General features: G+C 31.3%; 5 protein-coding genes across 13 annotated transcripts in view; 2 read left to right on the forward strand and 3 right to left on the reverse strand.

The window, feature by feature from the left end:
* Nucleotides 1–6082, reverse strand: part of LOC117216227 (TGF-beta receptor type-1) — a 70584-nt gene extending 64502 nt beyond the window's left edge. For 2 of the 7 annotated variants that reach the window (XM_033462806.1, XM_033462805.1), the window contains exon 1: nucleotides 4809–6081. In XM_033462806.1, coding sequence (XP_033318697.1) covers nucleotides 4809–4893 — 85 coding nt within the window. In that variant the 5' untranslated portion in view covers nucleotides 4894–6081. Of the gene's footprint in view, nucleotides 1–4808 lie in introns of all 7 variants that reach the window. The other 5 variants (XM_033462807.1, XM_033462810.1, XM_033462809.1 and 2 more) reach the window with 5 other exon arrangements.
* Nucleotides 6083–6565: 483 nt separating this feature from the next.
* On the reverse strand, nucleotides 6566–12654 carry LOC117216228 (UDP-glucose 6-dehydrogenase). 3 transcript variants are annotated; one of them, XM_033462812.1, is made up of 6 exons: nucleotides 12382–12654; nucleotides 10735–11217; nucleotides 9049–9246; nucleotides 8342–8788; nucleotides 8101–8256; nucleotides 6566–8031 (listed from the first exon to the last, which is right to left on the reverse strand). In XM_033462812.1, exons 2-6 carry the CDS (start codon nucleotides 11194–11196, stop codon nucleotides 7855–7857), a joined length of 1440 nt encoding a protein of 479 aa, XP_033318703.1. In that variant the 5' UTR covers nucleotides 11197–11217; nucleotides 12382–12654; the 3' UTR covers nucleotides 6566–7854. The 3 variants fall into 3 exon arrangements, with proteins under 3 accessions (XP_033318703.1, XP_033318705.1, XP_033318704.1); XM_033462814.1 differs by having other exon boundaries at nucleotides 10735–11033; nucleotides 12382–12651; XM_033462813.1 differs by lacking the exon at nucleotides 12382–12654 and having other exon boundaries at nucleotides 10735–11033; nucleotides 11107–11217.
* A 540-nt stretch (nucleotides 12655–13194) lies between these two features.
* LOC117216230 (60S ribosomal protein L7a) lies at nucleotides 13195–15165 on the forward strand. Its single transcript, XM_033462815.1, has 6 exons — nucleotides 13195–13355; nucleotides 13700–13814; nucleotides 13926–14075; nucleotides 14172–14392; nucleotides 14601–14723; nucleotides 14925–15165. The coding sequence occupies exons 1-6, from the start codon at nucleotides 13341–13343 to the stop codon at nucleotides 15105–15107; spliced, it is 807 nt and encodes a 268-aa protein (XP_033318706.1). The 5' UTR covers nucleotides 13195–13340; the 3' UTR covers nucleotides 15108–15165.
* A 261-nt stretch (nucleotides 15166–15426) lies between these two features.
* LOC117216174 (vacuolar protein sorting-associated protein 53 homolog) lies at nucleotides 15427–19316 on the reverse strand. The gene is made up of 13 exons (XM_033462716.1): nucleotides 18898–19316; nucleotides 18337–18737; nucleotides 18125–18245; nucleotides 17913–18049; nucleotides 17405–17837; nucleotides 16976–17322; nucleotides 16752–16904; nucleotides 16548–16673; nucleotides 16388–16466; nucleotides 16167–16315; nucleotides 15933–16098; nucleotides 15679–15825; nucleotides 15427–15611 (listed from the first exon to the last, which is right to left on the reverse strand). The coding sequence occupies exons 1-13, from the start codon at nucleotides 18982–18984 to the stop codon at nucleotides 15450–15452; spliced, it is 2508 nt and encodes an 835-aa protein (XP_033318607.1). The 5' UTR covers nucleotides 18985–19316; the 3' UTR covers nucleotides 15427–15449.
* Nucleotides 19317–19888: 572 nt separating this feature from the next.
* The window catches only part of LOC117216175, a 32407-nt gene continuing 31077 nt past the window's right edge, over nucleotides 19889–21218 (forward strand). The window contains exon 1 of the mRNA XM_033462717.1: nucleotides 19889–20109. Coding sequence (XP_033318608.1) covers nucleotides 20043–20109 — 67 coding nt within the window. The 5' untranslated portion in view covers nucleotides 19889–20042. The remainder of the gene's footprint in view (nucleotides 20110–21218) is intronic.

Here is a 21218-nt window from a genome sequence, read left to right on the forward strand (position 1 = left end):
TTTAGCTACTCAAGAATGGACACTTGCTACAAAACATAAGAGGTGCACAATACCTCATTTTATTAATTTCAACTTACTTCATGTGATTTCTTTGATAATACCTTAGATATCGTTTTCTATTTTAGAAATAATTTGGTGGACCAGGAACTAAGATGAGCAAGTGAGACTTGTGCTAAATGCTTCTTTCTCAATAGAATGAAGTCGATTGAAGTAAAATAAATATAAATGATAAATATGACTATTGTAAAATATGTATAAAAAGTAAAAATTAGTAAATAACTTCAAATTCATTCACTGAGCATGGGTTATAGAGTAAATTTTGTAGTTGTGACATGGCAGGGGACTGAGAATTTCACGTATGAGGTCATTTTTGAATATAAATAAATTAAATTTTTCAGAATTTCCCTTATGAAATTACAGTTATTATTTTCCCTGTCATGTAAATATACTACTGTAAATATACTGTAAGTATACTATCTAACGTTTTCAAGAGTGTTAAAAACTGACATACAAAAAAATTTCCACTTTGTAGGATCAATTAGTATGCAATTCATCCTCGAATTCTAGAATGTAGTTTAGTTAGAAATGATATTAAGTCTTTGATATCTCATAAATAGTGAACTATATATATATATATAGTAATTATTATAAAAATTAGTATTACAAATTCACTATTTATGAGATATCAAAGACTTAATATTATTTCTATTATATAGAATATTATATATATATATATATATATAATTATATATATATATAATTAAAAGCATTGCTGATAATTTATAAAAAGATAGGAAACACGACTATGACTAAAAGAATAATAAAAAATTATATATGTATGTATGTACACATACAGTAAGGATCGGGATACCGCAAGAAAAAGAAAATAAACAAAAAAAACTTTGAAAATAATCTAATCACGATATGCTAAAGTATACATAATCAAATATACAATAGGACTGTTTCTATCGCGTGCCAATCGAAAACTGCCACTTTTTTCCGTTACGTTGACTGTATGATCGCGCAGCACCTAGCCACGATTTAACCGTAGCGTCAACTCGCACTTCAAAGATACTTTGTCTCATCGCGGTTACTAATTTCTACATACAAATGTCTGTATAAAACATAAGACATATAACAAAGATAAAGGAAACGTTAGTAACATATACAATGATGAGAGAAACTAAACACAATTTATAAAATTTTCAATATTACACAATATTACAATATTACAAATTACAACCAATGGAGTGACATAAAAATCAACATCACGCCATCTTTCGAAGGCTGACAAACCTTTTTTTACAAAGATACTGCAATACTACATAAGGTATATATGTTTACGCGCTGTTTATGTTGCTTTTGTAATGTGCGTATGATTAATATTATTAATTCAATATTATTGATATTAATAATATTTATCCTATTGAGGCTCGCCATTTCGAAATGTGCTATTTAATCGAAATAAGACAATTTTTAACGATAATATTTCCCATAATTAAATCGTCATTTCAAGATTCAGGATCATTTCACAGTCATAGTAAAGTAGGTCGTTGAACTCGTCTTAACATCGGCTACAACGGTACAAAGTAAAAAATACACAGTGTCATTTTATATGTAGTATCAATGTCAAGATGACCTTAACTTCTTCTCAAAAAAACAATTTTTTTGAAATTTCTTAGCCGATTTTATCCAAAATTTCTAGTCGATTGAAAGCTGATTAACTTTTATTCGAAACATATGACGTTACATGATACAACCTGTAGATTCTATCAAAAATTGTACAACGCTTTAATTTCAATCAAAAATAAAACAAAAATAAAACACGTTACGCTGTAATATTCTGTAATATTCTATTATATGCAGTAAATTCAGTAAAATACAATATCAATATATAATTCTGTTATGTTAAATATAGATTTTATAACACTTTATAATACAATCTTGTTCTATTCCATAAAAACGTAATGAAAACCACAAAAAAACAAAAAAACATACATGTATAATTATACTATGTACATATAGTAAAATAAGTAAAGTTGAGTATCTACATAAAATTTTAGCATACATATTCAATACACATAGATTGTATCAGAAATACAGAGACACAACAGAACCACCACATAGACATGTATTCGCATAGATGCTAGATATTTCACCGGCAGTGTACGTAAATAAAAGTTCTGAATTTAACAAATACATGCATTAGTTTTATCTGAAAAAGTCGGAAAACATATCAGCTTGCAAAACCTCCCAATTTCAAAGTTCAAATGTCACAATTTTAAAGTGTCACATTGCAAAATAAAAATTACTATTTATCAAATTGACACGGCGAATTGATACAATTATATACAATGAAAATTATCAAATAAAAATTGCAGGGTCTCTTAACTTCAAATATTACGCCGATGCGATTCAAATTATTTGCAAAGTTACCGATGAAAATATCGGAACAAAGTATCCTGAAATATATATTCTTCTGTTGCAAGAGGCAGCAATTTCTTCGAGACGAGTGTGAATGGTATCGAAGGAAGGTCAACAAGACACCGAAAGAGGCAAAAACAAAATGAGATTGATCGTAAAGTATCTTAATTAACTATCAACGAAACGTGGCGCTAAAAGGCCGTGCTCTGACTATAAGGATGTGTTTATAATAATAATAAATTCATAGCATACGTAGACTGGTAAGTCGAGGTAACACGACGAAGCAAGCAACATTGGAAAATCAATCATTTGCATACACATTGCACGCACAATTTACCCGAGTGATTACGTATCTCGCGAAGACGATTGGATTTCAAAATCACGAGATACCGCTTATCGACGTCTTCGTTATGAAAATAACTAGCATGTAATAAAAGTAATTATTGTACCGCGATTTTAAAACCAAGTTTCCATCTTGGGAAAGTTTCTACATAACAAAAATAGCGAGTATTTTTTCTTCTACGTGTAATTCAAATATTTAACGATTTAACTATGAGAGACGAATTAATTTATTAATTTGTAAAGGCTTTTAGTCTTTTCAATAAATTTTTCATTTAGTTAATACATGTATATTTATCAGTGGATTCCTTAATTTTTTAGTTTGAATTAAGTTTAGTTTCAGCTGCCGTTATTTATATTGGACTTTAAGATGAAATATGTTACTGAGAATATGTGAGAACTTATACATGTGTAGGCATATAATAATTTAGATCTTTTTTACTGCCCTTTTAAAGAATTATCTACATAAAAAGTACGATTACATATGATATATGTATTATATTTACACAAATTTGGTTAAAACCAAGCATTCTTTAACTTTGTACTATCAAATAATACACTATCATATTTTTAGTGTATTGCATTGTCAATTGTGTTTTATATCTTCCACGATGAAATAGTATTTACATATCATTGCTAACATTATAACATAATAATTCTTTCGTACTTAAATTTCATTCTAATTCACTTTTACAACCTCTAATACATTACATCAAAAAATTGAATGCTACAATTCGATAGTTTACATTGTTTAAGTTATAACAATAACAAATGTTTATAAAATTATTATTTTAACATTTCGAGAAACATTGTTACAGTTTGTTCAGTTTCAATACGTCTACATTGCATTTTGTCAATATTTTCAACTATACTGATCTTTAGTTAAATTATATCGTACTACACATGACATAGTATTATTTCTGTTTATATTCTAATTTGTCATTTAAGTAACTAATTTATCGGTTCGACTATCTGATTCAGATTGAAAAAAATATTTTTTCAAAGACATAAAAATGATCTAACAATTACAAATAATGAATGTAAAAATCAAGGTACAGTGTGTATCTAACATAACAAGCAATATTATTTATAGAATGACTGTGAATATTATTCAGATTTTCTTTGTGCATTTACGTAAATATATATAGAATACATTATACCTGAGGCCTGAATGAAATAGGTTAGTAAAAATTTTATAACAGAACACTACTTTATAGTGGCAAAAAAGGAGTTACCACATAAATTGTGCGTGAAACAGGGAGTTTATATTCATACAGTTTGTGCCGATGAAACATATACCCTTCCGCATACTCGACAAGCCTCGGTACAACAAGATTAATTCGGCCCTTCTGTATTCGCGCATGATGCTGCGTTGCTTACGGCTTACGCAACGTTACGTAGTCCGGAAAGTAAAAAAAAAAGAAGAAAAAAGGGGAAGAGCAGGAAGAACGGTCGGGCAAAAGTCGGAAAGAAGAGAAGAATGAGAAACAGGTAGAAACGGATGCACGAATGAAATTAGGGAGGAAAAGATCGACTCGAGAAAGGATCATACAATACATATACTACGTATATACAATGACTAGAAAAAGTATCGGAACATGCCTTTATATTCAAGCGAAGCCTTTTTTTAGTTCTACAGTTTTTCGTTAAACGTTTGTTCATCAAAAAGTTGTCAAATGACAAACTGATTTTACTCCACTTTTTGCCAGCTTCACCATCTCATTATCTAATTTCATGATTAACTTTCAATTCTCGAGAAACAAATGTCTTATTTCAACAAATTTATTTATCGAGTATGGTATAAGCTATAAACAGTAGCAAATTTTAAAAATACTATCTGTAACATCATCATCATTTTTCTGTATATTTAAATTTGCGGAATGATTTATATGATACGAAAACTAATATATCTGGACCTAAGTAATTAGTATGTATATGCTGTAGTAGTTTTTGTAACCACCGTAAAAGAAAGAAGCAACGAGAAATAGAAAGACAGAACGAATGAGAGAGAAACTAAACTGACGGGCAATGGAAGCATTACATACCGTCCACAATGCATGACGTGTGGAATAAACAGAGGAGCGCCAGAGCGAGAAAGCTCGCTATGCCGCCGTCGCACGCGCCTCTCATCTTCCCTCGAGTTTTCCTTGTGATCGTTGGTAGTGGAGGTGGTGGTGGTTGTGGTGATGATGATGGTGATGGTGATGGTAGTGGTGATGGTGATAGTGATAGCGATAGCGATAGTGATAGTGACAGTGATAGTGATAGTGATGGTGGCGGTTGTCGTCGTCGTCGTCGTCGTCGTCGTCGTCGTCGTCGTCGTCGTCGTCGTCGTCGTCGTTGTCGTCCTCGTCGTCGTCGTCGTCGTTGTTGTCCTCGTTGTTGTTCTCGTCGTCCACGGCCTCGCTATCCTCTCGCGAAAAAACAAATTTTCGCGAAAGCAGCCGCAGCTCAATGGCGACGACAGCAAACGGCGACACGAGGATCGCGATCGACGTAGCCACGGCGGTATCTTGATACCCAGAATATCATCTTCTTGTCGACGTGGGGCTAAGGCCAAGTTCCCCGTCGACGGAACACTTGTCACCGTTGATCGCCTCTCGCTCTCATACGAGCACACACGCGTACACAAACTGAATGCACAGTGGTTCTTCGTTACTCGGCTCTCGTGTTATTTTTCCTTCGTTCTTCCTCACGTCTCACTCTCATCTCGTAACTCGTGGTGTTCGCGCTAACAAGGTCCCTCCTTTTTTTTTCTTAACCTCTCCCACACTCTCTCTCTCTCTCTTGTGTTTTTCGTTCACCGCGCCGATGATCGAACACCAACTCCACACACTTTACACCGCGAACAATTGACAATAAAACGAAAGGTTACTTTTTTTTCGTAATGTGTTCAAGCGCTTCACGCCAAGAACCTCGTTGCCTCTCATCGTCTACATCGCGCAAGGCAAGCCGCCATTTTCCTACTGTACTGATAGGCCCGGCCTATTATCCCTGTTGGCCAACAGAGAGAGAGAAGCTTGCACCGACAAAGAAAAAACCAACAACGAACGTAATGATTCACTGACAATTCGATGAATGGTTCGATCTCGCGCGAATCACGCGACACCAACTCTTTGACATCATCGTCCGGCTTGTAAACGTAACCTCCAGACAACTGTCACGCGGACCACTTACGAATTTTCACGGCGAGACTGAGACACACAACGACTCGTGCTGTTGCTACTGCTTACTGCTGCCGCTACTGCTGCTGCCTCTGCTTCTGCAACCAGTAGTTCGTTCAGCGGCGCCATCGCTCTTCCAAATCAGGGCCGTAAATATCAACATCGACATCACCGCGAATTTCAAGGATTTTTGTTAATTACTCATATCACTTCATTCGGAATTTCGTATATCGATTACGGAATTAATTTCATGATAAATTATCAATTTGCAAAAAATTGACAAGTTTAATGATATAATTCCTTCAACGATATTCAAGTTATTATATTTATACTCAATAATTTTATGTAGCAATAACACTTTGAAACCTATATATTTCTTACATAAAAATTGAATATGTGTATATATATAATGATGATACTAGTAATAATTTTTGCATTAAAGAAAAATTTTTTCTTATTTTTTGCAAATTAAAGTTTTCTTTTAATTGTCCTTCGTTTCAGGGAGCAGAATGCTGAAATATTTGTTTGAAAATAGTATACACTATTTCGCTTAAGGGATGTTAATGGAATATATATGTATGTATATACTAAGTGTATTAATGTATTAACGTAAACAATCAATAAGGACACTGAATTAGAAAACTTTCTGTTAACATTTATTTATAAATCTCGTGTATATAACCACAAAAGTAAATTATGTTGCTTGGAATAAATCAATATTAAATTATTTGTTTATACCACTTTCCTGTAATTACATACAATGGAAATAGTTCTTGTAAAATTATCATGAATATTTTAACTTGCTAATCTTCTAAGACTGTTTTTTATAAATGGTATTACATATTATACATTATACAAAACATTTTGATATCAAACATATATCAAACATATTTGACATATAATATAATATACCAAATATAACATTGATATTATTGCTTACTTTTTTCATTCCTTCCTAATGTTACTACCACAAAAGAATGTAATATTTTGAAACTAATATTTTCTCTACAATAAAGCAGAAAACAACTTTCATAACAATTTCATTACAACATTAAAAGTAGTAGTACCATTAAGAACGAATTATTTACACTTGTAGAAATATCTCATAAGAGCGTAATATTTAAAATTAAATGGAAAACTATAGGAAAAGTTTTCCAAAAATGCAATAAATGAATATGGAAGTATGAAAAAATAGAATTACAATAATTCTCCACATAATGGAAAATACTAATACATCTTTTTAAGTTAAAATATTGGTAAGTATTGTACTGTATCCTATAATGTCGTAGTGTATCGCAATAACTTCATACATCCGTGCTCGCTCGCGCAGTATTTGTTTTATATGCGTAACATATATTGCACAAAAAGTAAAGGAATATTCTTTGTTTGTTTCTTTTAAAATAGGATCTTTCGCTATAGATCGTGTAAATGCCCACTTGTAAAAAGAATAAAGCTACAATATTTACCATCATAATTATAATAATTGCAGATATCTACATATCAAATTATGTAAAAAGTATATATAAATGTTTGATACAACTGACGTTGTTCACTACTACAAACAGTTACAATAAGTGATATATATTAGGTACATACTTGTTCTCAAAAAGGCGCATTTGCTTCCAACATTTATAATCTTAAATCTAAGCTCCATCAAAAATGCTCGATCTTTCAAAATTTTGTGAATCTACATTTTTTGTAAATTTGAAAAAATTATAAGCTAATTTACTATTTCACAGAATCTGTAAAAAAGGAAAATACTTTAAGTGAAAGCAAATACTACTTTCTATGTCAAGATTATTCCGTGGAGGGTATAAAATCTAGCACATTTCGGAATTTACAAGATTCTAAACCCATTCGCGTGATAATTAAAATATTTATGAAATCAAATAAATTCGGTCTCATATGACAACCTGCGTATATTTATTTATATTTGAGGTTGACTTCCCCATGCCCTTGAAAGTACGGTCCTCGTAATCCTTTTGCCAATAGTCTGTACGATAAAACCTATCTTTTGTAACCTATCGTGATCCAAAATTTTTCTTCCATCAAAAATATATGCAGGTTTCATCATGTTAATATAAATTCGTTTGTAATCCAGTTCCTAAAACAAATAATAAATCATAAGATAATCGTAAAACTATTTTTTAAAATAATTACAATTGTTACTTACTACAAACTCATCCCATTCGGTACAAAGTACTATAGCGTGTGTATCTTTCGTAACACTATAAGCGTCTTTGTAAATACTGATCCTGCTTTTTACGTATTCTGGATCATTAGTTACACTCGGATGTGTCAAATCCTCGATAATTTGACTCTCCTCGACCTTTATAAGAGAAAAAAGATACAAAACGCTTAGTAATTAATCAAATGTACATATTACAGATTACATTCTCATCAATGAGAATTACCTTGGGATCATATATATGAAGCATAGCACCCTCATCGAGTAGGGTCTTAGCAACGTGAATGGCCGGTGACTCACGCGTGTCACCAGTATTTTTCTTGAAGGCAAAGCCTAGCATAGAAATACTTTTGTCCGTGACGGTATTGAATAGAGACTCGATTACTTTCGCGGAGAACCTAGATTTCTGGTATTCATTCATGTCTATGACTTGTTGCCAATAGGCCGCCACCTCCGGTAAGTTTAGACATTCGCAGATATACACCAAATTAAGAATATCCTTTTGAAAGCACGAACCACCAAATCCGACCGATGCGTGAAGGAACTTCGATCCTATTCGAGAGTCAAGGCCAACAGCCCGTGCCACCTCAGACACGTCCGCGCCAGTCGCTTCACATACCGCCGATAAGGAATTTATGCTTGATATGCGTTGCGCCAGAAAGGCATTGGCGGCCTAAAATCACAATTAATTCAAATAATTACATAATGATTTTACGTATAAGCTCGACTACGTGCCGTAGCAACATGATATTTCAAATGTAAAACATGACGACGCAGCGTTGTCATTTATTTGATAAATAATATTGCCTTTCCGTCTTTAATATTATCAATGTATACATTGCGTTGAAATTAGTTAATTTCGTTAATTAGCATTTCGCAAACAGCAACGATATCGTTTCGCCAATAAACCAATGTTTTATTTCCTGCTTTTACCAGCTTAGATAACTCCGAACTCCAAGTGTTCGTAGTTAAAATATTCTTCCTTGGAATCCAATGCTCGTAAACTTTGCATAATTCCTCGATGGCCGCCTGCCCTTCCGGTGAGTCCTCACCTCCGATCAAAACGCGATCTGCATTCACTAAATCCTCAATTGCGGTACCCTCCGCCAAGAACTCCGGGTTTGATAAGATCTGAAGAAGAGATTACGTCTTTCCTATTACTCTCGTCTTGCACGATTGCGATGAAACTAAGAACACGTGACAAATAATAGAAAGGCTGATTAGCTGAGAAAGAAAAAAGGTCATGAACGATACGTGGCGAATGAAAAGCAGTTCGAATAGAAATTCTTGTACACTTGAGCAGATTCGAACTCATCAAGTATTAAATCAGGTAATTCCAAAGCCCGGCAGTTAATATGTATATTGATCATAGACGTAAGCAAGAATCAGGAATATTATTCGTTGCATATCATCGAACGATTATTTCAAAATATTGTTGAAATGATAGATTGAACAGCTGTGGAATTAAATATTTATATAAGGTCGTACACAGCTGACAATTATCGATAGAGACATATCGAGGTTCTACATTTGAAAGATACATTATTCGGAATAATTAAAGAATCAGTTATTTGACTTTCTCGTTTGCAATAATATTTGCTTTTAATCGTGACTCAATTTCGAAATTTATCTCTTATTATGTTTCTGAAATTTTAAACTAGCAAGTATATTTTAAGTATTTTAAAAGATATTTAAATTGCATTAGCATAGCCCATAAACAGAAAGGAAAAGAGATTAATCCACATGCACTAAAAGTTGTATCTGGCGAGCGGCGAACCTAAAAATAGCTTCAAAGGATACAGTAAAATACTCTATTACAGGCAACAAGCGACTGTTCTAAACTTCCTTTGCCCTTGTTTTACTTCGATTCTCAATCCAATAAACTACATATCTATCTGTTCAATCTTGGCTTCTGAGTACTTTTACACAAAGGAGTACAGGAAGCCAGCCACGTGGCATTCGGCCCATTACTCTCTAGATTCTACACGACTTTAAAATCTAGAGAGAGAGCAACGAAAGGGAAACATAGAAGTTCCAAAAAAAGGATTTATACTTCGATCAAAGTAATTAGCATTTTACAACTGCCTTGCACGATAATTAACCAACTAACAATATTCTGCTGAATTTGCAAGTCGTATGTTATGAATTTCTCTTTTATAATTTCACGGTCTTAAGATATAGGACAATAAGACTATTTGTAATTTATGGAATTGATAAAATCTCGTTTGATTTATCACCGAAATTGTTAGGGTTATACAAGGGAATGTATTAATAATTTGCAACTCATGCAGATGTTTATATAAGAAAATATATAAAATATTTGAAATAAAGTATTCATTATAATATTTGAAGGACGAAAGAAATCTCTATTTAGATTCCACCTTTTTAAATGCTTAAAGATATAAATTTGCATCAAGATCCCCAATTTACTTAGGACTTGTAAAATTTCATTAATATTAGTCTCATTAAGTAAAAGAGTCTAGAACGCGAAATTAAACCATTTTTTACTTCACCTCAGCTTTTCTTACATAAAATTATCTATTACGCAGTAAAAACATTCGATCAAGATTTCACCGACATGGTTGATGCAGTCGTAAATTTCCGTAACAGAAATGTTACCTGATACGATACTCCTGGTTTATGGTTGGCACGCAAAATATTCATGATACTCTCCGCTGCTCTGACTGGGACTGTGCTCTTCTCCACAACGATTTTGTCCCCGGTCGCAATTTCCGCGATCATTCTGGCTGCGTTCTCGACGTACTTCAAATCGGCTGCCCTTCCTTTCCCATTGCCAAATGTTTTTGTCGGCGTGTTGACCGAGATAAAAATTAAATCAGCCTCCTGGATCGCGGTCTCGATGTCCGTAGAAAAGAATAAATTTTTGCCGCGACATTTACGCACAACCTCATCGAGACCTGGTTCATAGATCGGAAGCTTTTCTGAGTTCCATTGTGCAATTCTTTCTTTACTCTTGTCCACTACAGTCACCTGAATCTCTGGGCACTTCAAGGCTATCACGCTACACGTCGGTCCACCTACATATCCGGCACCGATACCGCAAATCTTTCTGATAGTCATATCGATCGATTTATATCGTACCTATCAATCATTTAACTATTACTAGTTATCTTCTTCGAAGAAAAATAATGTGTATAGTATAAAATAATATATATATAATAATATAATAGTATATATAATATATAATAATAATATGGATTAATATATATATATATATATTGCAATGATCATTAACTATGGCAACATTGCACATATCTTTATTTCTAATGAAGCAATTTTCTATCAGATTCTGCATTTTACTTTTACAGTACCAAATTTTGGAAGTCATATGAGAGTAGTATATACTACTAACTGATACGAAATTTAATACTAATCAATTATGTAATAAGTATATGCTATAATAAAAACAATGATATGCAAATACTTTTTGTGATCACTTAAGTGTATTTACGTTTCATAGATTCATAAAGTTTTTAGGGAATGATATCAAATTTTTATTTCGTAATGTTTATTTCATATGTATATTTACTGGAAAAATTATAGTTATTTAATGCTAACTGACACTAAGAATTATAGCTGCAATATACTGTATTTACAATTACAACAGTAATTTATTATCAGCAAACATTTTTGCACCGACATTTGCAGACACCGAGATCTTCTAAATTGAGAAGTATGTTGATAATATTAATCTATAGTTAAATAAATCGAAATCAACCGAGATGTTTTTTCCGCGACATTCTTCTCTTATTAAACTGAAAATTGAAAGATTCTGTCGGAATATATATATATATATAAAATGTTATATTATATATATATATATATATATGTTCCGTTGATATTTACTGAAACGTAAATTTGATTGTTGTACGAGTTACAAAATTTGTATCATAATATAACAAAAAAAAATAATGTTAACATTTGCTTTTTTCACAGACTATCCTCAACGGTAATTTAGGTACACATATTCATATTTTCACCGATTCAAGTAAAGTATGCTTTTCAATGAAAAATGTTGCGTACTGCTATAATTTAATTTGGATTTGATAGAATTAACATTAAAGATGTATTTAACATGTTTTTGTCAGTAATCGCGAGCGGAATTCTGCATGACAACTTCAGCATGCGATGTAAGTAGTGACCATAAAATCTATTGCTAGCTTTAAACAGATAGAATAGAAATCTTCAGTAATAACGTTTAAGATAATATAAAACAGTTATACTTAATGTATATACTAACATTACCTGTAATGGTCCAAAAAGTACACCCAAATAGAAAATGTGAAATTTCTCAGAATCGACAGCGGGAGGGAAGGAAATGTCACGATAAGTCGGAAACTAACACTAATCATCCAGGTTACGTACTGTCACGAACACACTAATAAACGAAAGTTTTTCGAATACCAAGTATCAGCTTTCATGACAGGTGAGTTTCTTAGACGGATTGTCGGGACATTATGAACTTAACACATCATAGCCGCTACGCGTCCTCCTTCAGAAAATAGTCCAGAGTGGAGGCGCCAAGATCGCACGCGCGAACCATCGTCGCCGTCGTTGCCACATTTTCGTCCCTAGTGACTTCGCGGATGTGTCCTTTGAACAGTTTTAATTTGTTACCGCATCTTTCAGATATATAAACATATTTTGGAAAGAAAGCTTGTTCTCAAACTATATCTTAGGCGTAACGTTAATTGTTACGATTATGTTTCGTTGATATAATACGTTCTAAATCAATATACATATAATTTCCGTGCTTTATATACATAGAATCTTGATGTATTCATATCCATAAATCTTACAATTATTCATCTCACATTTTCTATTTTTCTATTTGTATCTTTTCTGTTTGTAAATTTATAAATTTTCTATTTATACGTATATTTTCACGAAAGAAATAAGAATTATGAATTTATTTCATCTTTTTTCTTTTTTCAAATTTAAAAAGATAATTAAGATTATTGTTAAAAATATATTGCAATAAGTGGTTTGAAGAAATAGAAACAATCATTGTGTTTCTTTTCTAGAAGCAAGTAATTACATTAAAGTTTTAATTGTCAAGTGGCGCTGTTGCATGCTTGTGGTGGCGCTGCTCCATGAACCTTTCTTTACGTTCTTGGCAGTCATACTTCGCGTTGTTCTAAGCAAAGTAGAAACTTTTATATCCATTGTAATATAAAAGATCCGTTAGGTTTTGTGTTAAAACGATGGTTCAGAAGAAGGTAAATTTACTAAATTGCTAAATAAGATTAATATTTCTAACAATAATTAGTTACTGTTATGAATTATAGTGGTTCGGTCTCAGCATGTTTTGGACATATGATATTATAAATATATTTCTTTTATATAGATTTGTTTATCATATTTTATAAGCTATTGGAAATGATATTATTTATTATTGTAGGAGTATATAAATTTTTGGCATCTGCAAAAGTTATAATGTTTTAGTTTTTATAAGATTAACTGCAACATTTTGCATGTACGCATGATTTTGAACAATGATAATGAATGCATAATAATATTTATGATATAAATGATATTAATATATGCATTTACAAAAATTTAGCCCAAGAAGAAAGTAGGAAAGAAGGTGGCTGCTGCACCTTTGGCAGTCAAGAAGGTTGAACCCAAAAAACAAACCAATCCTCTGTTTGAAAAACGTACACGTAACTTTGGTATTGGTAAGTTGGACACATAACTTTAGATACACAAATTAATTATAATATATTATCATTAAATAACATACAATATAACATACATGACAACAAAATAATAAACAATCTATTATTTAGGACAGGATATTCAACCTGCTCGTGATCTTAGTCGCTTTGTGAAATGGCCCAAGTATATTCGTATTCAGCGACAGAGAGCTGTATTGCAAAAAAGATTAAAAGTACCACCACCAATTAATCAATTTACACAGACATTGGATAAACAAACAGGTATATTTATTTTATATTTGTTACATGCTAAAAAATAAAACAGTTAGGAAAATTTAACAATTCATAGAGATCTATCATTAACCTTTCATGTTACAGCAACACAATTATTCAAAATGTTGGAAAAATATAGACCTGAGTCAGCTCTTATGAAAAAATTGAAGCTGAAAGAGAAAGCTGAACAAAAAGTTCTAAAGAAAGAAGATCCATCAGTAAAGAAACCTAATGTGTTACGCAGTGGAACAAATACAGTCACTACACTCGTAGAACAGAAGAAAGCTCAGCTTGTGGTAATTGCCCATGATGTGGACCCAATTGAGGTATACTTCCTTGTCTCTTAAAATACTATGCAAAGTATATTTAATTGTTCTGTCACAATGATGTTAGAATTTCTTCACCTGAGAATAAATTCATATAATCAATCTTTTTCAAAGGATGAAATGTGACTCTGAGTAATATATAGTTATAGTCATAAACTATTGATTACAATATTATTCTCTTTTATAGATATATTATTTTTTATCACAGGTTGTTCTATTTTTACCAGCCCTCTGTCGTAAAATGGGTGTACCTTATTGTATTGTGAAAGGTAAATCGCGATTGGGACTCCTTGTTAGGCGTAAAACCTGTACTGCACTAGCTTTGGTCCAGGTAAGGGTTTTCATCAAAGCCAACTATTCTTACATAACATATAATTAATAATTTATAGTATGATGAATTTAAATAGAGCCAATCCAATGATAATGTTAATGATATAACTAAACAATATGTTATACTGATATAATTGTATTAGTACTAAATATTATAATTTTAATGTACTTTATTTTCGGTAACACATTATTTTTATTTCAGGTTGATTCCGGCGATAGAGCCAACTTCTCGAAATTGGTTGAAGCTATTAAGACAAACTTCAATGATAGATATGATGAAATCCGACGTCACTGGGGTGGTGGTCTCCTAGGCAGTAAATCTGCCGCTAGAATAGCTAAGTTAGAGAAAGCTAAAGCGAAGGAACTTGCACAAAAGCAGGGTTAACACCTACCTGCTTACTGAATGTTGTTTATTAAGTACAACAATAAAATACAAAACCAAAGCTTCTGTTGTTCTATATAACACACAAGTCCTTTGATTAAGACGAAAAATTTAGAATCAAAATTATTAATTTAGGAAGATTAAATTTCATTATATAAAAACAATTTTTACTTTATTGAAACAAAGTGAAAGAATTATGCAAATTTAGTAATTATATAGTTACAATCATATTTAATTTATATATGTACATTAAAATATAATATAATTATATATATTATATTTTATATATAATATATATATTATATATATTATAATTATATATATATATGTTTTACTATGAAACATTCATATTCTTTTTTTGATTAATTTTTCCAATCTTTTTATTCGCCCGGCTTCATGTTCTGGGCTATCTTGAATGATGTGACTCCTAGTGTCATGTGAAATATCTGTATTCTCAGGTTGCTTGAACTGTTCTAGTAATAGAACTTGTTCTGTCTTTTTCAAGCCCTACGAATTATTGAGATTTTAATATGACTGTTAAGTATTCTAAATGTTTATAAAAAGATTAGTTTACCTTCATATCCAAAATTTTTTGAAATTCTGGCGCTTGCAAATCTGGTAGACGTATTCTGCATTGTTTTACAAACTCTTTTGGAGATTCTATTGGTGACATCACAATTTTGAGTATCATTTCCGCACTTGCCATGCCTTTTACTACTACCTGTTTATAGTGAAATATATGTTTTGATACAAATCAATATATCAAATTAATATACAAATTAATGTGCTGATTAATTTATAAAAAGTTAATATATCAGACGAAATTACTTTAGTATATGTCGCTGGTGCTTTCCTTTGAACTTGATATCCTGTTGATGGGAGGTCCAAAAGAGCAGTTTTCAACATATGTACATCTAATAGTAATTGTTCAGCGCCCACAGTATTTAAAGGTTTGCACTTATACAATTGCTGTACTAATTTTACTATAAAAGAACTGCAAAGAAATACATTTTTCATTAACTTCCTTAGTAAAACAAATTCACTTTTTGTTTCAGTTTTTACCTGGCAAACTTGACACAGAGTTGAGTAAAATACTTTCTGCACGAAGATAACTTATCTCTGATAGTAGGTATTGTTTGTCGAAGGTGTGCCACAATAGTATTAACATAATTACTTTGGTCACCAACAACCTCTATGGCACTCCATTGAACCTAAAAAATATTTGCATATCAATAACGGTGAACAAAATCATACATATAACAAATATGAAACTGAATAAGTACCTTCGTCATTGCAGTTAATGCAGATTCACATGCAGACTCTAAATCTTGAACAAGTAGTTGTATACAATTCGATATAACACTGGAAAAGTTGTTATGAATAATATTAAAAAAATTAACTAAATATCGATAACCCGAAAAAGATATGTAAATAAGTATATACTTATGAAAAATATCTTGCTCCTGAGATAGATTAATCTTTTCTGAATAACATCTATCTGTTTTTTCTCTTAATTTTTCTTCCAATTGTTGTGTTGTTTCTAAGCAATATTCGGCCGTTGTTAGTATACTGAAAAATAACTTTGTGCAATTAACTTTTTTATAAATATTATGTTAATTAAAATGCCACCAATTAGCAAATTTTTACCAGCATATACGCGATTGCTCTTCTTTACTAAATCTTGTGCTTTCACCTTCCTTTAGAAAACTTTGAAAATTTTGTATAAAACCCGATGTTGATAAGTCTCGAAAATCACGTATACTACTCATACTGGTACCAATCCCTGTACCACCTCCGATTCTGAAATAAATTTTAATTATAAAAGGTCATAAATTTAATTAATTCAAATAAAAAGCGTGTACTCTACTTACTTAGGTAAATTATTTTGTAATATTTTAAGAGCATATTCTCGCAAATATTTTTGAAAAGTTTCAGCTAAACTCAACATAATCGAGCCAGTACTAAGTTGTGTACATTGCAACATGCACTTTTTATAAAATACAAACAGATCTGCACAAGAGGATAACACACTACTAGGACCTTCAATACCATCAAAATCTTTTGCACCAGGTGGTTGTGTTTTAGAATCTGATATAAATTTATCCATTAGATCTGCCAGATTACGATCCAGACTTTCTATATAGATGTTTAAGTATGGTTCAAAACATTTTCCTATAAGATTTGAAAATGGTGATGGTTTTGGCTTTTCGTTTTGTACCTGTTATATAATACAGTCGTTAGTATAAATGTTTAGTATAAATCTTAAGTAGAAGACAATTTTATACAAAATTCTTAAAAACCTGGTCATTTTGTTCAAACGGATTTCCTGGAACTTTATTATCAGTCGTGTCTGCAGTAGTAATCCTTTTATTTGTTATATCCACATTTTCCAAAGTAATACCACTAAATCTTTTTGTTAATAATGATTCAAAATTACTTGTTCTTTGAATTGCATAAAGTAATAGTTTTACATCTATTTCAGAACGTCTTTTATGCATTAACTTTGTAAGATCTTCTCTTGTAACATGACAAAATTGCACAGCAATTCGTTCAGAGATCTCCCAATCTTGCGGGAAAATTGTACCAAATTTTGACTCAAAATCAAGTAAATGCTTTTTTATCCATGCATAGCGCCGATCTATTTTATCTAACCATGCAAAATCTTGATTTTCATCAAAGAGATGTGCATATTCTTGTAATTGAATACCCACAAACCAAGTAAGTAGATCTTTCCTTGTAAAAAAGAATTAGTCATTACATTTGTGTTAAAACTATTTGAGTAACTAATCTTCTAATAAACATACTTACTTAACTTTAGGGTCCAATACGGATAACACTAAACAACCTTCTGTTAACTGACTAAAATATTTTGGATTTTGACCAGAAAATGCTTGTTTAAAATCTGCTGTAATTTGTTGAGCCAGTTCAATATGTATTTGACGTACCTTTATTTCAAAATGTTAATAAACATTATATATATATTTTACTATTACTGCTATAAAAATTCATATATTACATACTTCATCAGACAATTGTTTCACTTGAGGTATATCCATATAACTACTAAAATGTTGCATCACCTCCATCACTGCTTGCAATGGTAAAACAATTTCACCATATTGTTTCTTTTGCGTTAATACTCTAAAGCAACAAGTAAATAACATTATAAAGTAATAATCACTAAATTACATGTGTTAACTATACTTTTTTTTAAGAAATTATTGTACATTACTTTAAAGTATCTACACCCTCTACGAGCATATGTAAATGATTTAAAGCTGTTATCGAGGCAGTGAGATTTCTTTTAGCAAAGTCCAGTTGTTTAATATCTCTTGTTATTTCCTTAACAACTTCTTCAGATTGTTCTGCTTTATCTTTGATATCTTTGATATGCACAAATAATTTTTTTATTACTTTCTGCGCATCTTCTAATGCTGCTTTTCCATCTTGACCTACATTTGTTTGTCCACGTACTACCGAACGAATTTCCTTGTCTATGTTACATATTTTTAATTCCATGTTATTTACTACATCGTCTATATTCGATAGAGATTGTTCGGTTGGGAATAATGAATTTATATAATCTACTACATTAAAGTTTGGTTGATCCAACGGATCTGTACTAGGTAAAACCTAAAAATTAAAAAATAACGTACTTAATATAAATTCATATAGATCACTAAAACAAAAAAAGAAAAAATAAATCGTAATACTTAACAAGATAAGAAAACGTTAACTGCTCATTTAGGATAGGAGTCAGTGTATATTTTGACAGTTATATGGTCAATCTAACCTGTTCGATCACATTCTGTACATTAGGTGGAAAGGTGTAAATAGTTGAATGTAAATCTTCTAATTCATCTTCCTCATGTCCTTCCATTTCTGTTTATGCTTCAATCTCAACTATACAACTCATACGTATTTCATTTTAAACGTATTTGTATGAGCATATGACAAGAAGATATATAAAATGTTTATACGAATACTTCAAACCCACAATATACAAGAGTAGAAAGGAATGAATTTTATACTATAAATGTCGCTCATTTGAATATTATTTTTACGCCTCGCAATACAACAGTTAATTATTTTTGTCATAAGTTCAAACAGTAAGGAGCCATCTAATGAATTTTGCATATATGTATAAATTAACATTAACAGATTATTTTATGACATTTATCATTTATATTTAATGTATTATAACTTGTTGTAATAGCTTAGTATCTAAAAAAGTTAGAAATAATTAATATTTTTATCGCTATAAAAGTAAATATTCAATAAAAGAACACATTGAAATAAAAAAATGGCACTATTTAGGTGGTTTTCACAATATTTTTATTTATCTGTTAACACTTATTTCATTCCTAACATTTAAAAATTTGTACAGAATAATAAAATATTGATATTATGAATATTATATTCATACATATATGTATATACAAATTTATCTTTTTCTGTTTCTTTTAATCGAATCTTTCAATTATAAATATACTATAAAAAATTATTAGGAAATATATACAAGTTATGTAGCATATTACTGCAAGTAATAATATTCTTTTCGCGATATTAATTCATCTCTTTGTCGTAGCAACTGTTAATTAAAATTGACGGCTCCACCTTATCATGAAGGTACCAAAGCGTTATTCATTTCGGTTTACACTTTGCATCGTTTATTTCATGGCTGACCCATTAGCAAATCCAACGCCGAAGATCGCTCGATAAGCGAAAAGGCAGCGAGTCTCCGCTCTATGTTTTATATTCTATGGGAGTTGGTGAAACGATCGAAAAGCTTGGTCAGTTGTAGCGCCGACTCAGCTCGAAGTTGTGTAGTTTAAAGGCACATCACTGTACAAAATAGACGCACGTTTTTTCCGTATTAAGTAACGTAGAGAGCAGTAAGATTTTGCGTAGAGACAACGCGAGAAAATTCATACGAGGATGCCACGCATTCAGTCAGCATACTGGGGGAAATTCGTATTCGTATATATTTTACAATTATTTTCATGTAAGTTGTACGCAATCGTGAACACCCACCCGGCCAGTTCATTCTGTTCTTGATAGTGAAAATTACCGATTGTTTTTCTATCGAAATTTTCAGTGTTATACAATGTTTCAAACTGAAAAGGAACTCAATCATCGAAATCAAGTTTCCTATTCTGAGAAATTTGCCCGATCGTTTTCGTTCTAAAACGTCTTATACGAAACATTCTAAGTCTTTTCAGAATTTGAATGAGAAAGTCATCTGTACTAGTGTTTCATTGACAGTATAAGAAAAACAAATAATCTAGTGAAATAAATGTACATCGATATACGTGACTTCATTTATGTAAAATATTATATATTTCGAATTTAGTCTAGACAATACGAATGTATTATCAGTGATTATGAGTGAAAAGATAACCAGGAACAAGTTTAACTACTTATACGTCTAATAAATTTGGCTAAAAAGAACTTATTGTTAATTAATGAGAAATATTATTAGTTAGAGATTCTACCGAATTACGAAGTGTATAGATGTGTTTACATTCTTCGCGGTTTTTTTTTAAACTTTTCGTCATATATGTAACGTGTCACACGTATTAAATATTTTTCTTCAATTATTTAAATTATTATAACATTTCCTAAAATTCATTACGGCAGTTTACAAATGGAATTCGCTTGACATTTGTCTACTCTTCCAATTATGGGAAGACAGAAGCAGGATACAACAAGGAATCAAAAATGGCTCAGCATATGTTCAATCTCATTCAATCATTTCAACCAATAACAAAATGGCTTTACTTATATCAAATTTTTTATTTACCTTAATATATTATAGATATATTTACCACTTTTTCGCCTCAAAAATAATAATTACAGAAGTAAAATAATTATGATCTTATATTATTATCAGGAAATATTGTTCAAATCTATCGTATTGCTTTTTGCAGATTTATGATAATTCTCGTAAATTATCACTGAAAACTAGAATTAAAATTAAAATACGTGACGAACCATTGAACGGATTCTCGTTTCTGCCATTTGCTCGCTTTTTCTTCCCTTTCGTTTCACGGTACACACAGAGGCGTTCCGGAAGGACTCTCGAGCTGCGAACTGCGAACGTTGTTCGGAAAA

The sequence above is a fragment of the Bombus bifarius genome, unplaced genomic scaffold (genome assembly GCF_011952205.1).
Source record: "Bombus bifarius isolate JDL3187 unplaced genomic scaffold, Bbif_JDL3187 scf7180000010252, whole genome shotgun sequence".
NCBI lineage: Eukaryota > Metazoa > Arthropoda > Insecta > Hymenoptera > Apidae > Bombus > Bombus bifarius.

Coding starts and splice junctions, on each gene's coding strand:
- LOC117216228 (XM_033462812.1), bottom strand. CDS start 11,196: ATGACTATCAGAAAGATTTGCGGTATCGGTGCCGGATATGTAGGTGGA. Junction 8,789..9,048: donor GTTCGGAGTTATCTAAGCTG/GTAAAAGCAGGA, acceptor TTGTGATTTTAG/GCCGCCAATGCCTTTCTGGC. Junction 8,032..8,100: donor CCGAATGGGATGAGTTTGTA/GTAAGTAACAAT, acceptor TATTTGTTTTAG/GAACTGGATTACAAACGAAT.
- LOC117216230 (XM_033462815.1), top strand. Junction 13,815..13,925: donor TACACGTAACTTTGGTATTG/GTAAGTTGGACA, acceptor TCTATTATTTAG/GACAGGATATTCAACCTGCT. Junction 14,393..14,600: donor ATGATGTGGACCCAATTGAG/GTATACTTCCTT, acceptor TTTTTATCACAG/GTTGTTCTATTTTTACCAGC.
- LOC117216174 (XM_033462716.1), bottom strand. CDS start 18,984: ATGGAAGGACATGAGGAAGATGAATTAGAAGATTTACATTCAACTATT. Junction 15,826..15,932: donor CACCAGCGACATATACTAAA/GTAATTTCGTCT, acceptor CACTATAAACAG/GTAGTAGTAAAAGGCATGGC. Junction 15,612..15,678: donor AAAAAATTTTGGATATGAAG/GTAAACTAATCT, acceptor AATAATTCGTAG/GGCTTGAAAAAGACAGAACA.